At 49.0% G+C, this 13610-nt stretch overlaps 1 long non-coding RNA gene and 2 gene segments (V, D, J or C); 2 read left to right on the top strand and 1 right to left on the bottom strand.

The window, feature by feature from the left end:
• Positions 1-1151: 1151 nt before the first annotated feature.
• LOC147575391 (putative non-functional immunoglobulin lambda variable 5-48) lies at positions 1152-1723 on the top strand. The segment is given in 2 exon segments: positions 1152-1247; positions 1365-1723. Coding segments are annotated over 2 exon segments (390 nt in total).
• An 8699-nt stretch (positions 1724-10422) lies between these two features.
• Positions 10423-12234, top strand: LOC112870433 (immunoglobulin lambda variable 5-37-like). The segment is given in 2 exon segments: positions 10423-10551; positions 10673-12234. Coding segments are annotated over 2 exon segments (420 nt in total).
• LOC147575390 (uncharacterized) lies at positions 11212-13610 on the bottom strand. The gene is made up of 2 exons (XR_015242347.1): positions 13074-13610; positions 11212-11916 (listed from the first exon to the last, which is right to left on the bottom strand). It is a non-coding gene; the product is annotated as an uncharacterized LOC147575390 (long non-coding RNA).

The following is a 13610-nucleotide window of genomic DNA, read 5'->3' as shown; positions in this document are numbered from 1 at the left end:
AACAAGACAGAGTGATGTGGATGGAAGGTAGACACAGTAGCCAATGTAACAGAACAGAAAACTCAGAACCAAACTCACAAAAGCATGGATAAGAAATACTTATGGATACTTATGGATAAGAAAACCTTATTGACAAGCGTTCAGAAGCCTTTCAGAGGAGGAAGGATGGCCCTGAACAAATGTCCACAGAACCACTGGATGTCCATCGAGAGAAATGAAGCTCACCAAAAACTCTCACTCCATAAAAAAATTCACTAAAAGGATTATTGACATAATTGTGAAGTATACAGTTGTAAACATAAAAATGGAAAAAATCTTCAGGCTCTAGGGTTTGTATAAACATGTTTAGATAAGACCCCATTAGCACAAGCCATAAAAAAACTGATCCATTGGATTTCATCAAAGATAAATTCATTGTTTTCCCTTTCCTTGATAAATCACTTAGCCACTAAATGAGCTAAAAAATCGCAGATTAAAACAAAACCCAATTTATTGGACACTCGTTGGCATCCATCGCTACAATGCATAGGAGGTGAAAAACATTCCCAAGGTTTACAGATGCTACATCGCACACCAGTGCAGGGATCTGATGCCTGCAGCATCTTCTGCCAGATGTCAACAACTTACCACTAACGGGAGGTAATGTTTGCATCTCACAGAGACCAGGACTCCTTCTGAGCGTGCAAATCACTGCAGTCATCACGGGCAGTATTATGGGATCACGTTGGCCATGATTCAGCTCAAGGATGTGTGAACAAACAGAGCTGAGGAAACCAGCTGGGCTCTCAGGGCTGTTGGACACAGTGAGGTATGTGCATGTCAGCCAAGAGGGGGCGCTGTGGGAGTACCCTGTGGTGTCTTCACAACTGCTCAGAGCCTGGGCCTGGGGACTGGGCTCTGGGCTCCCTGATGGGAAGTCGGCACGTGTGTCCCTTCTGGTGTGGCAAGGTCCCCCGAGCAGGGACCTGTGCATTGTGCATGCAGGTGCTTCCTCCCAGGGTTCTCCCCAGTGGTGAGGCCAACCTCCATCGTCCCCAGGGTGTGTCCTTCAGCTGGGCTGAAGCACCAGGGCTCAGGGAGGGGCTGGGCAGTCACTAGATGGGCTTCATTTGCATGGACAGCTCCTCCTGCGGCAAGGGTGGAGGAGAAAAGGAGGCCCGGGGCAGCCCAGGCCAGTGTGGGTACTAGGGTCTATGTCACCATGGCTTGGCCTCTTCTCGTCCTCATGTTCCTGTCTCACTGCACAGGTAGGGGCTGGCCTCAGGGACACAGGGGGGCCTCAAAGGATGCTTCCCATGCTCAGCATTTTGGGACATTTTCCCCGCATATCTGGTTCCATCAGTGACGAGTGTCTGTGTTTGCAGGTTCCCTGTCCCAGCCTGTGCTGACCCAGCCATCCTCCCTGTCTGCATCTCCGGGAACAACAGCCAGACTCACCTGTACCCTGAGCAGCGGGTTCAGTGTTGGAGGCTACTACATAAATTGGTTCCAGCAGAAGCCAGGGAGCCCTCCCCGGTATCTCCTGTACTACTACTCAGATTCAAATAAGCACCAAGGCCCTGGGGTCCCCAGCCGCTTCTCCGGGTCCAAAGATGCCTCGGCCAATGCGGGGCTTCTGCTCATCTCTGGGCCACAGCCTGAGGACGAGGCTGACTATTACTGTGCTACAGGTTATAGCAGTGGGAGCAGCTACCGTTACTCACAGTGACTCAGATAACGAGGAAGTGAGACCAAAACTCCTGGGTCCACAGACCTTGTCTCCGAGCCTCTTTTATTGAGAAGCTTCTGTGGAGGCTCCTGGAGGGGAGAGTCCTCTATGGTGAGACCTGTCCTTGAGGAGGTTGAAGTGACACACAAGAAATTTAATAGAGAACATATGGGAATCACATAGACCTTGAAATTCAAAAGACACCCAGGCAAAAATGAGGTCTATGTTTTTCTGAAACACATGGACGAGGTAGGGGTCTAGTATTCAATGCAAAGAAATACACTTCACAGACAGAAGAAGAAGAGTAGAGTAGATGTTTCATAAACAATATGTGCAGGGCCCCTGGGAAACGATGGGACACAGAGGACTGTGACTAAACAGGCCTTGCTATCCCTTTGCCCCATCTGCCCCACCCCACGCATATCCTAGGGCAGTTGTCTGTGGTGCCAGCTGTCTTCCCGGAACAGGTGCTACCACTGAATTTTTAGTCAGTTGAAGAGACATGAAGAGCTTTTCCTGAGTGTATTGGCATCGACTGCTTTTTAACTCAAAATGACCGTCATGCCAGGGCGCCTGGGAGGCTCCGTCTGTTAAGCGTCTAATATCTGCTCGGGTCATGGTCTCATGGTTCATGGGATCGAGCCCTGCGTGGGGCTCTGTGCTGACAGTTTGGAGCCTGGAAGCTGCTTCAGATTCTGTGTCTCCCTCTCTCTCTGACCCTCCCCCACCGATGCTCTGGTGCTCTCTGTCTCAAAAGTAAGTAAACACGCGAACATTTTTAAAAAATAATAAATAAAAAAACTTCATGCCGAGTGGCTCATCGAGGGGAGGCCTGCCCTTGTGTCCTGCAGTTCCAGTAAGAATTTGCTATGGCTGAGGTCAAAGGTTGCTGTCTGCACGCTTCTCTTGGATTTTGACGGTTCCCTGTCTCACCCGTGGCTCTTTCATCTATTTTGAGTTCATTTTTGATTATGGTGTAAGAAAGTGGTGCAGTCATTCTTCTGCACGTTGCTGTCCAGTTTACTCCACACCATTTGTTGAAGACACTGTCTTCTTCCCATTGGATATTCTTTCCTGCTTTGTCCAGCATGAGCTAGTGTATAGTGTCCTGGACTTGACACTTTCCAAGTTCCTCTGTCTCCCCAGGAGTCATTGTCAACCTGTGCTCACCCAGCCTTCATCAGCGTCACAATCGAGGAAACAGAATCCCCATGAACAGGAAACCCAGTGACAGCGAGTGTCACAGGAGTCCTAACACCAGGGCAGGGCTTGCTTTGAACACTTGCTCTCCTGCGGTGAGGCTGATGCGCAGGGATCCGTGGGTGAGTCTCTGTCCCCGTGGGCGGTTGAGCCCCCAACCATGTCTGGGCTCCAGGTAGCGCCTGAAGCTGATCAGTGCATTGATTCTGGGACAGCAGCCTCAGTGTTGCTCCCTTGGAGCTCAAGGCCCACGGGGACACGAGGCACCCTCTGCATCCTCTCAGGGCTGGACTGTCACCCCCAGACACTCCAGTGACACCTCCAGCCAGGATAGGCCTCTGCTGAAACGTCTGTCTCAACTCAGGGCTACAGGGCCTGTGACCTCAGAGACACAGTGCCCCTTATCTCCACCTCAGCTGGCATCTATATGGGATCTTTGAAAGAGTTTTCTGGGTCAAATTGGCCTTAGCTAGTGGAAAATCATTCCTCTAATCAGCGGCGGCTGACTGAACAATTTTTCTATCCTGAACACGGTGAACACAAGACACAGTGACCATTGCTTTACCCACCCTGAGAGGAGTCTGACCCCTCATCGTTCCATGCAGCAAACTCTGTGTTTGTTCATTCCACCAGCGAGATCAGTGTGAAGTTCACTGGAACAGGCTCCTCATGGTGTTTCCCAGGGCACCATGTTGGGCTTTCCTATTTTACCTGTTAGACCAGCCCTAATATGCAGAATTGTTATTAAAGTAATAATAATAACAAAAATGAATCAAGTGATTTAAGCAAGGTATTGGCCCCTCATCAACCAAGAACTAAATGTCACGTATTTTCCATTATGTTTTCACGCATTTGGCAACCACTATTTTAAATCATATTCTGTCTGCAAGAAACATGGGTCCGGGGAAACACACTCGCAATTGAACCTGTACCTTCCCATTGAAACTGTCACTGAGTTTAAATCACTCTTTCGGAGCTGAGGTTTTGGAAAAAATGACACACATCCGTTTTAAGGTAACCGTTGTCTAATAGGTGATTAACACAGGAAGTCTGCCAACAGGTCCCTGTCAGAACACCTACAGCTGTCACTCCTTCCCTCCTAGAACTCCCTGCAGGTTTGCCCTTTGTGCTCTGAGGTCAATGCCACACACAGCCTCGCTTGGCAGGGCTCTTGCAGAGTTGGGTCTATGTGCTTGCAGAACAGATTATAAGAGGGAATCTGTGCCCACAGTGTGTGGAGAACTGTTTTCTAAGCTGGTGGAAATGGTGACAGATGACCGAGGCTTTTAGGGCTTAACCGTTCTAGGAACAGACACGAGGGCTTCTACACAACCCGGAAAGGAGTGCTCCCCAACTCCTCAGGGCTGTGTGAACACGAGTGGAAGGGGAGTTCCGGAAACCGGGGAGGAATCCCATAAGAGGAACGGCCAGCCTCCTGGATGGAAGGGAACACCTGTCCATGGAGACCTGTCACTGTTCTGAGCTTGATCATGATCTCAAGGAGTGTGTCCTAGAGATGCCAGCTCAGTCTTGACCCATGAACAGCAAGGGAGCAGTGGGGAGGCTGGAGCTCTCTCTGATGGGCGCTGGTCACCATGTCACACAATGGCGTGTCTGTGACTGGACACTAGGGGTCACTCAGGGCCTGGTTCTGAGGGGTCAGGGTTATTGAGACTTGAATCTGCCACCTGGCACTGCTTTTGCCTTCTGCTCAGGGCTCCCATCTGGGACCTCCCCACCCCCTGGCCCCACACAGCCCCTGCCCTGCCCACCCCTGACCTCCTCAGGATGAGGGACCAACCGGGGCCTGTGAAGGGTCAGAGAGCTGGGGGTCTCATGCGTGGATGGGTCCTCCCTCTCTCAGAGGATGAAGAGGGGAAGGAGGGGTTAGGGAAGGTCTGCTCAGCTGTGGGGTCACAGAGAGCAGGAGCAGTCATGAGGAACGGGCCTCCACCATGGCCTGGGTCTCTCTCTTCCTCATCGTACTTGCTCACTGCACAGGTGACTGGATGCAGAGACAGGGGAAGGGGCCCTGCTTCCTCCTCTTGTCTCTAGACCCCAGCCTCATCCTCTCTGTCTCTTCTTCCAGGGTCCTTGGCGCAGTCTGTGCTGACTCAGCCATCTTCAGTGTCTGGGTCCCTGGGCCAGACACTCACCATTTCCTGCACTGGAAGCCCAGCCAACATTGGGGCCGGTTATTGTGTGTTTTGGTACCAACAGCCCCCAGGAATGACCCCTAAAGCCATTCTCCACGAGAACACTTGGCCTTTGGGGGTCCCAGACCGGTTCTCTGGCTCCAAGTCTGACAACACAGGCTCCTTGACCATCACTGGGCTCCAGGAGGACGACGAGGCTGATGATCACGGCTCAGCGTGGGACAAGAAACTCATTGCTTATGCAGTGCCCAGTCCTTTGGGGGAAGTGAGACAACAATCTGCTGTTTCCCCAGCGACGGGGGTCCTCTCGCAGCCTCCTCCCTTGGGCCAAGTCAGCTGCTTCCTTCGTTTGCTGTAAACTGTAGTGTGAGAACAATGTCAAGGAACTTTGGTTAGCAAATGATCCATATTCTATTAACCTCAGGCCCCCAAGCCTGTCCCCGGCTGGAACACATTGTAGGAGAGTCTCCTACCGGGGAGAAATTCCTGGGTGTCAGGGGCCAGCTGCCCTGGGGACAGAGTCCGTGACAGGTCAGGACAGAGCCAGGAACAAAGAGTCCAGGTGTGCCTGAGTGTTGATACCCTACTGCCCAGATAATGTGCATCCATAGCACTTCCTGAACACCTAGTGTGTGCCACAAATGACTCTAGGGATGTGGGTCCCATGTGGACGTGACAGGAAGGGTCCCCACGTTCAGGGAGCCGACAGTGTCTGGGAGAAGAGAGAGGACACAGAAGCTAAACATGTTGTAAAGGAAGGTTGTCAAAAGTCCTCTCCATGAATATCCTTGACGATGAAACACGTTGTAGGAGCATGGGAGTAACATGGTCACTGTGCATGAGAAGCCTTAAAAGTGGTCATGGCCAAAGACGTGAGTAGAGTTCATTACGATGCAATTGACAAGAAAATGTGTTCATTCCTGTGACACACAACACAAACACATTAAAGGTAAGCAGAGAACGTTACGTAGTTATAAGCAACATGTAAGACTTCTGAAATATATAAATAATTTGTTTTCAATGAATGACATTTCTGATAAACATAGGAAGTATTTTGGTAAAACAGAGTGCTTGTATTCTAGGCAGATAAGGTTAAAAGTGAATAAACCTTTTGTTTCCACTTTTAATAAGAGCAGACCAATAGTTCAAGAAAATTTTGACCTTTTAACCCAGAGAAAACACAATTTTAATTTTTCATCCATGCATTTTGATATGAAACCTCATTTATTTACTGAATATTTTTAAAATTTAACCAGTACTGACCACACTTAAAATTCCTTTCCAGGTTTCTTTCCCAAAATCCTACTACGGCTTTCTCTTATACATTTAGATCTCGATCTAAGGATTCTTTGAATAAGCGGACTCATGTTAGGACAAAATTATTTTTCTTTTCCTTCAACACAAAATGTATTCCCTTTCTTCATACTTTTTCCCCTCAAAAAACACATGTCTTGCTTCCCTGGAGCACGTAGTTGTTTTCCTGATTGTTTTTAGTAGCCTAAGTTATATTTATTAGAATTCCTAATTCTAGAGACCTTAGTTTTCTAGTGAAAATTAAATAGGAAGCAACTGTGAACTGTTTGCTATGCCAGTATTCTTTAGATTAGCAAATTTATGACTACCTTTCACAATTTCTAGAAACATAATAAAATATTTAAATAAATAACAACCCAAGTTTACTAATGGACCCACATTTATCTTTATAGTTTTTCTGTACTAAGACAAAAGTAGGTAAGCAGAAGGTACATACTTAAATGTTTTATTATTTTATCTTAGTTACCTTACAAAACATAAAGAACTATAATTGTTAGGAAGCTATACTCTCCGTAGCAATTAGTAGATTAAATGCAATCCCTATCAAATGCCCACATGCCTATTTTGCACTCTAAGAAAAGACGATCTTAAATTTCTGTGGAATTGCAGGGACTCAGAACATCCAAAAAATCCTGAAGAAGAACACATTTTCAGGACTGACAATTCTAGTTTTCAAAACTCACTGGGGCACCTGCGTGGCTCAGTTGGTTGGGCATCCAACTTCTGCTCAGGTCATGTTCTCACATGAGTTCGAGCCCCACATTGGGCTCTGTGCTGAAAGCTCGGAGCCTGGAGCCTGCTTCGGATTCTGTGTGTCCCTGTCTCTCCGTTCCTCCCCTGCTCGCACTCTGTGTCCATCTCTCTCTCTCTCAAAAATATATAAACATTAAAAAAAATTTTTTTTAGATTTCAAAACTCACTAGAACTCACTTATGAAGCTATAGTCAAGATGAATGTGGTACCCGCCTAAGGATAGACACAGGGATAAGTAAAACATATCTCAGAGGCCAGAAATGAATCATTCATCTATGGTCAATTGATTTTCAAAAGGATGCTCAGAGAATGTACTCTGAAAAAAAAAGTTCTCTCCAACCAATGGTGCTGGGCCAACTAGATATCCACACACAAAAGTATGAAGTTAGACTCTTACCACATACTATAAACAAAAATGGATGTAAAATGGATCAAAGATCTAAATTTTAGAGCTAAAACTATAAAGATCTTAGAAGAAAACAGGAAGGAAATCCCCATGATTTTTGAGCTTGGCAAGAGATTCTTCACACAGGATATCATAAGAAACACCCAAAAAAGGGGCAGGGATGATCATCAATTGGGCTTCTCAAAAGTTCCTATTTTTGTACACCCAAAGATACTATCAAGAAAGAAAATGCAACCCTAAGTACAACCGCATTTCCCAGAGGCCACTGAAGGAGATAAGAAATGCCTGGGACAGCCTAGCTCTAGCCATGGGTTCTCAGTAGGACTGTGACCACCATGGTGTAACCTCTTCTCCTTGTGTTCTCTTCTTACCACACAGGTAAGGACGGTCCTCGGTGACCCAAAGCAGCTTCTGAGCCTATCCACACCTTTGGATCAGACCTCCAAGCAGCTTCACCTCCATCCCTGCCCCATCACCCATGAGTGTCTGTGTTTGCAAGTTCTTTCTGCCAGCTTGTGCTGACTCAGACACCCTCCTTGTCCGCATCTCTGAAGAATCAAATAGACTCATTTTCGCCCTGAGAAATGACATCATTGTTGTTTTAAGAAATATGCATAATGGTGCCAGTAGAAGCCATGGAACCCTCGGTGGTATCTCCTGCGATTCAAGGCAGGGTCAAATACCACACCAGAGATCACAGTGCCCTGTCGTTTTCTGGATCCAAAGATGTTTTGACCAATGCATCTGTTCTGACGTCTCTGGAATCTCGTGTGCAAGGAAGTGACTCTTAGTGTCATATATGCCAAGATAGTACCAATGCTTACACAGTGCTTTAGATCCATAGGGAAGTGAGAGAAATTCTCCCTCCACTCTCTAGACCTGGTGGCATCTCCTGTCAAGAGGTTCCAGGAGTGACTTTTGTTGTCAGATCTTCCAAAAGATTATTTGTTGTCTGGGAATAAGATGATCTGAGAGTGCCATATCCCTTCCTTCAGTTATATCTTCAGAGTGATCCTTATTCACCCTGTGTTCATATTTTGGAAGGCAAACTAGCTTGTTCAGAGTTACAAATGACTCAGTGAAGGAGAGCCTGGCTGTCTCAGTGGTTAAAGCATGCAACTCTTGACCTTGGGTTCGTGAGTTCAAGCCCCACTTTAGGTACAGATGTGACTTAAAAATAAACTGTTGAGGGTCACCTGGGTGGCTCAGTTGGTTGAGCGTCCAACTCTTTGATTTCAGCTCAGGTCATGATCCCAGGGTGTTGGGATCGAGTCCTGTGTCAGACTCCACACTCACTTTCTCCCTTTTTCCTGTGATAGAGCTCTGCTGAACTCCTGAATTCCCTGGTGCTGGGCAGTGCCTTCCCAATGAGCAGATCTGAACAGATCCCTTAACAAGGAAGATAGACAAAATGACTATTACACATGCAAAGTGATTTCCAACTTCATATGTCATTGTGGTATTACAAATTGAACAAGGACGTACCAGAGGCCTCCCATGACCATGGCTAAAGTTCAATACAGTGCCAGCACCAATACTACCGAGGATGTGGGGCAGCAGGAACTCTCATTCACTGCTGGTGGGAGTGCGAAAAGCCCCATCACTTGGGAAGATTCCTTGGCAGTGTCTTCCACGGCAAACAAAGCCTTAAGGATACAATGCAAAAAGAGCAGTCCTACGGATTACTCTATATGAGGTTCTTGTGTGCAACTAGAATATGCACCTAAATGTTTGTTGCTGTCTTATTTATGATTGTCAAGACTCCAAAGTGATCAACGCACCCTTCAGAATGGATAAACAATATCTGTATGTCCACACATGCAATAGGATTCAGGAGAAAGAAATGAGTTATCAGGCCACAAAACACATGGATGAAACTTCCATGCATATGTGTTAGTGCCAGAATCCACCGTGAAGAGTCTGCAACAGTGAGTAGGGGGGATGAGGGGCAGGGACCCAGGCCCCAGCTCCAGGCCCTGGGTCACTGTGCATCCCGTGTCCACCAGACGGCACTGGTGCTCCCCCAATCCCTCAGCTGGCAGGTTCCCTCTCCTTGTGTCTAGCAGGTGCTCTTGATGATTTGCACAGTCAGGATTGCAAGTCTCCCAGAACACGGAGGTGAGGTCGCAAGATGGCCTTGCAGTGGTCCCTGCTGGATGCCCAGCCCTGCTCTGTCCCCCCACCTGCAGCACCCTCATCAGGGTTTGCTGTGTCTTGTCTCCCCTGCTCTGGAGGGACCCGGCATGCCCACATTACGTGTCCTCCTGTGTGAGTGTGTGTCCTCTAGGTGAGCTCCTGTCCACACCCGGCACCCAGAGCCAGCATGCATCGTCTGAGCTGTACCATTGGGACAGATGGTTTCTCTTCCCTCTCCCGTGTATCTTGTCCTCAGCTCCATAGTGGTTCACAGGTTGTACTGAGTCAGGACTGCATGTGTCCCTGTCATCAGACCCCATCCATGGAGGATGCCTGATGTAGAGCAGGACCTTTCTCTTTCCCTGGAGGGTCACTCTCAGGTGGTGGAAACACAGGCACCAGGGAAGCCTGCATTGGGAAAGGAGAGGTTCACCCAGACACCAGCAGGGGGCACGGTGACAAGGTCTGGGGCTTTGTGCAGGATGGGGGCTCCCTGCTGAGTAGCCCTCCAGAGTAGAAAGCCCCAGGGCTGGAACCCTTGTTTCCAGTGGGGACAGGGCAGGTGTCTTCTCTGTTCCTAGCGGAGTCCTTGAACCTGGGCCTGTATGTGGTTCCAGCAGCTGCTTCTTCCAGGCCCACCCAGGGGGAAAGTAGTGCATCACACAGTCTTCCTGTCAAGGGGCTGCAGACCTCTAAGTGCACAAGAGCCAGCAGCAGGGGTGGGTCCCATTTGCATGAGCAGCCCCTCCTTTTGAGCTCTGTGAACTGGGGATAAGAGAGGCCCAGGGCAGCCCAGCCCCGGCTCTGTGGTCTAGGAAGGGCGTGTGTCACCATGGCCTGGATCCCCGTCCTCGTCGTGCTCCTCTGCCACTGCACAGGTAGGGACAGGACCCAGTGTCCCAGGGTGGGCCTGCAGCCAGAGTGAAACCCCTGTGGCTCAGCTCCCTAATCCCATGTGCGCTGTTCCTTCTCTTCCCTCTGCTGTGTCTGTGTTTGCAGGTTCCCTGTCCCAGCCTGTCGTGACTCAGCCAGCCTCCCTCTCTGCATCCCTGGGAACAACAGCCAGACTCACCTGCACTCTGAGCAGGGACATCAATGTTGGAAACTATAACATATACTGGTTCCAGCAGATGGCAGGGAGCCCTCCCCGGTATCTCCTGTACTACTACTCAGACTCAGATAAGCACCAGGGCCCCGGGGTCCCCAGCCGCTTCTCTGGGTCCAAAGATGCCTCGGCCAATGCAGGGCTTCTGCTCATCTCTGGGCTGCAGCCTGAGGACGAGGCTGACTATTACTGTGCAATCTGGCCTAGTAGTGCTGGTCACAGTGACACAGACACATGGGGAAGTGGGACAATTACCCAGCCTGCTTAGACCACTGTAGTCTGAGTCTCTGAAATCTAATGTAAATTGAATGCACAATTACTATACTTGGGTGTAGCTACTGGATCTGAATGTCCTTCTTCCCAATTTCCTATCAAAGCTGTGTGAACTCTACGAAAAAAAGAAAAAAAAAAGAAAGAAAAATGACAACAACAATAAAGCAAACCAAAGACAACAAAAAAGTTATAATGATGCAGAAATTGCGCCTAGTGGTTCACACGTAAAAATTAGAGCCTGTGGATTTGGGTTTTTTTCTCTTCACAAGGGTCCATCAACTTGCCTTAGTTTTCTGATCAGAGTCTACAGACCGTGCCCACGGCAGACAGTCCTCCACAGCATGGCCTGTGTTCCTCCAGGGGTGAGAGCAGAGGCCCTCCCTTCCCTCCAGGCTCCTGTGCTCAGGGCTGACTGAGTAGCTCTGTGTCCCAGCGAGGAGACACTAAGAATCACAGACCCAGAGCTGGCCTGGCCCACTGGCTGGGTACCTGCCCTTCATTTGTGATGTCGGGAGAGGGTGACTGTCCCTGGGAGAAACTGTGTGTGCCAGTCAGCAAACTTCTCCGTGGGGCTTGTGAGGGACAGGTGGGAGTGCCACCAGTGCAGCAAAATTTTTAGTCTGCTTGGGAGATTTCACCGACGTGACTTCTCTACAGCTGACACCATCAGGGCCCATGGGCAGCATGCGGCTGGTTTCTGGAGCCCAGAAGAATGGACTGTGTCTTCCTCTCCTCTCCTGCCGCATCGGGGTTGTCCGTGATCCATGCAGTAGAGGGGCTGCGGGGCACTATATTGCATAAAGGAAGTCGATCCCATGAGCCTTTCCAGGAGAACGTCTTGTCATTTGTGACAACATGGACGAACCTGCGGGACATGACCCTAAGAGAAATAAGGCCTACACAGAAAGGCAAATGCTTTTTTATCTCATTTATATGTGGAACCTACAGGAAAAAGGTAATAAAATCCCTGTCAATTTTTAGTGATGAGGATGAGTTAGAATAGGGTAACACATATAAAGATGGGAAAGAGGTTGGTGTGAGTGCAACTTCCTTAACGTAAGTTGGAGTTTCAGCTAGTAATTTTTAATTATGAAAATACACACAACAGGAAATTTACTCTTTTCATCACTTTCTTGTGCAATTCAGAGATATGAAATATATTCGCCATGTTGGGTGACCATCACGACTCTCCATTTCTCAAAGCTTTTTATCATCCCACACAGTAACTGTGCACCCAGGAAGGGAGTGGGTCAGCTGGGTGTACAGAGAAGCCAGGGCCCCAGGAGCTCATGCCAATGTAGGAAGCAGCAGAGGGCAGAGGGCAGCTCCCATGGGGGCTCTTTGCGGATGTGGCCTGACCCAGGTGGGAGCGTTCATTAGGCTGTGCTTTTTACCCCGGAATGACCACGTGGGTGCACGCTGCAGCCCATGGCACGGGGATCCGTGTGCCCGCTGCAGGGGGTCCAGAAACTCCAGCTTTCTTTCCTAAAATGTGTCCGGGAACATCTGTGAGAACTGAGGTCCTCCTATGAGGCATCTGCTGTATGATTCATGCTTATTCTTGTCTGAATTCCCTGCAAAATCCATGTGTGCTCTCCTCCAGAGACTGAGGAAAGGCCTCATATTCAGTCTCCATTCTCTGTGCTTGTCAAGGGGAACTTGCACTTATTTCTGATCTTTTTATTTATATTATTTGGGTATTCTTAGGTTTTATTTATTTATTTTGAGAGAGAGAGAGAGAGAGAGAGAGAGAGAGAGAGAGAGAGAAAGGAACAGAGAGAGAGGGAGTGAGAATCCCAAGTAGGTTCTGAACCCGGCTCAGGGCTCAATCACAGAAGTGGAGATCATGACCCGAACTGAAATCAAGAGTCTGACACCCAACCGACTGAGCCACCCTATTTCTGGCCTTTTGAATCTGTACCATTGATATATGTGTCTGTTTGGGGACCGATACCATACCAATTATAGGTAATGTAGAAAATGCAAAGTTTGATGGATGATAGAGAGATAGAATATACTCACGCGATCTATAGCCATGCACCGTCATTGATCTACCTCATCCAGTTCAGTGCAGAGGGTAATGGGGACTGGCCCGCCAGAACGGGAAGTGAGATGAGAAAACTGAACTGTCCCCCCAGGTCTCCCGAAAAAGGTTGTGGAGGGGCGTGCATGCTCTCCGCTTTTGTGCTCACTGGGCGGAAACATCCTCCGCCAGCGGTCAATGACTCTTGGCCCCAACAACACAAGTCTCTAAGTAGTGGGAGGAGCCCAGGGTGATTCATGCTGAGGAGGCCCTGTGTCTGCAGCAAGGACTGAGGTGTGGTGGCACCTGCAGAAGCCCTGAGGGAGAAGAAGATCTGGCCCTGTGTGGGGGTGGACAGTATGCCAGGCTGACTGAAGTCCTTAGTGCCCTGGTGTCTCTCTCACAGCTCCAGGATGTCCCTTCCAGGCATGGGTGCGGCTGGACACTGTGACAGCAGGGGGCGCTGTAGGCCTGTGCCTGAGTGGTGTCTGCGTGGGGAGGGGTCCCAGCTGAGAACCCAGGCCTGGAGCCCTGCC

The sequence above is a fragment of the Puma concolor genome, chromosome D3 (genome assembly GCF_028749965.1).
Source record: "Puma concolor isolate L17-30 chromosome D3, mPumCon1.1.hap2, whole genome shotgun sequence".
In the NCBI taxonomy this organism is placed as follows: domain Eukaryota; kingdom Metazoa; phylum Chordata; class Mammalia; order Carnivora; family Felidae; genus Puma; species Puma concolor.
This window is presented reverse-complemented; position numbering and strand designations above follow the sequence as displayed.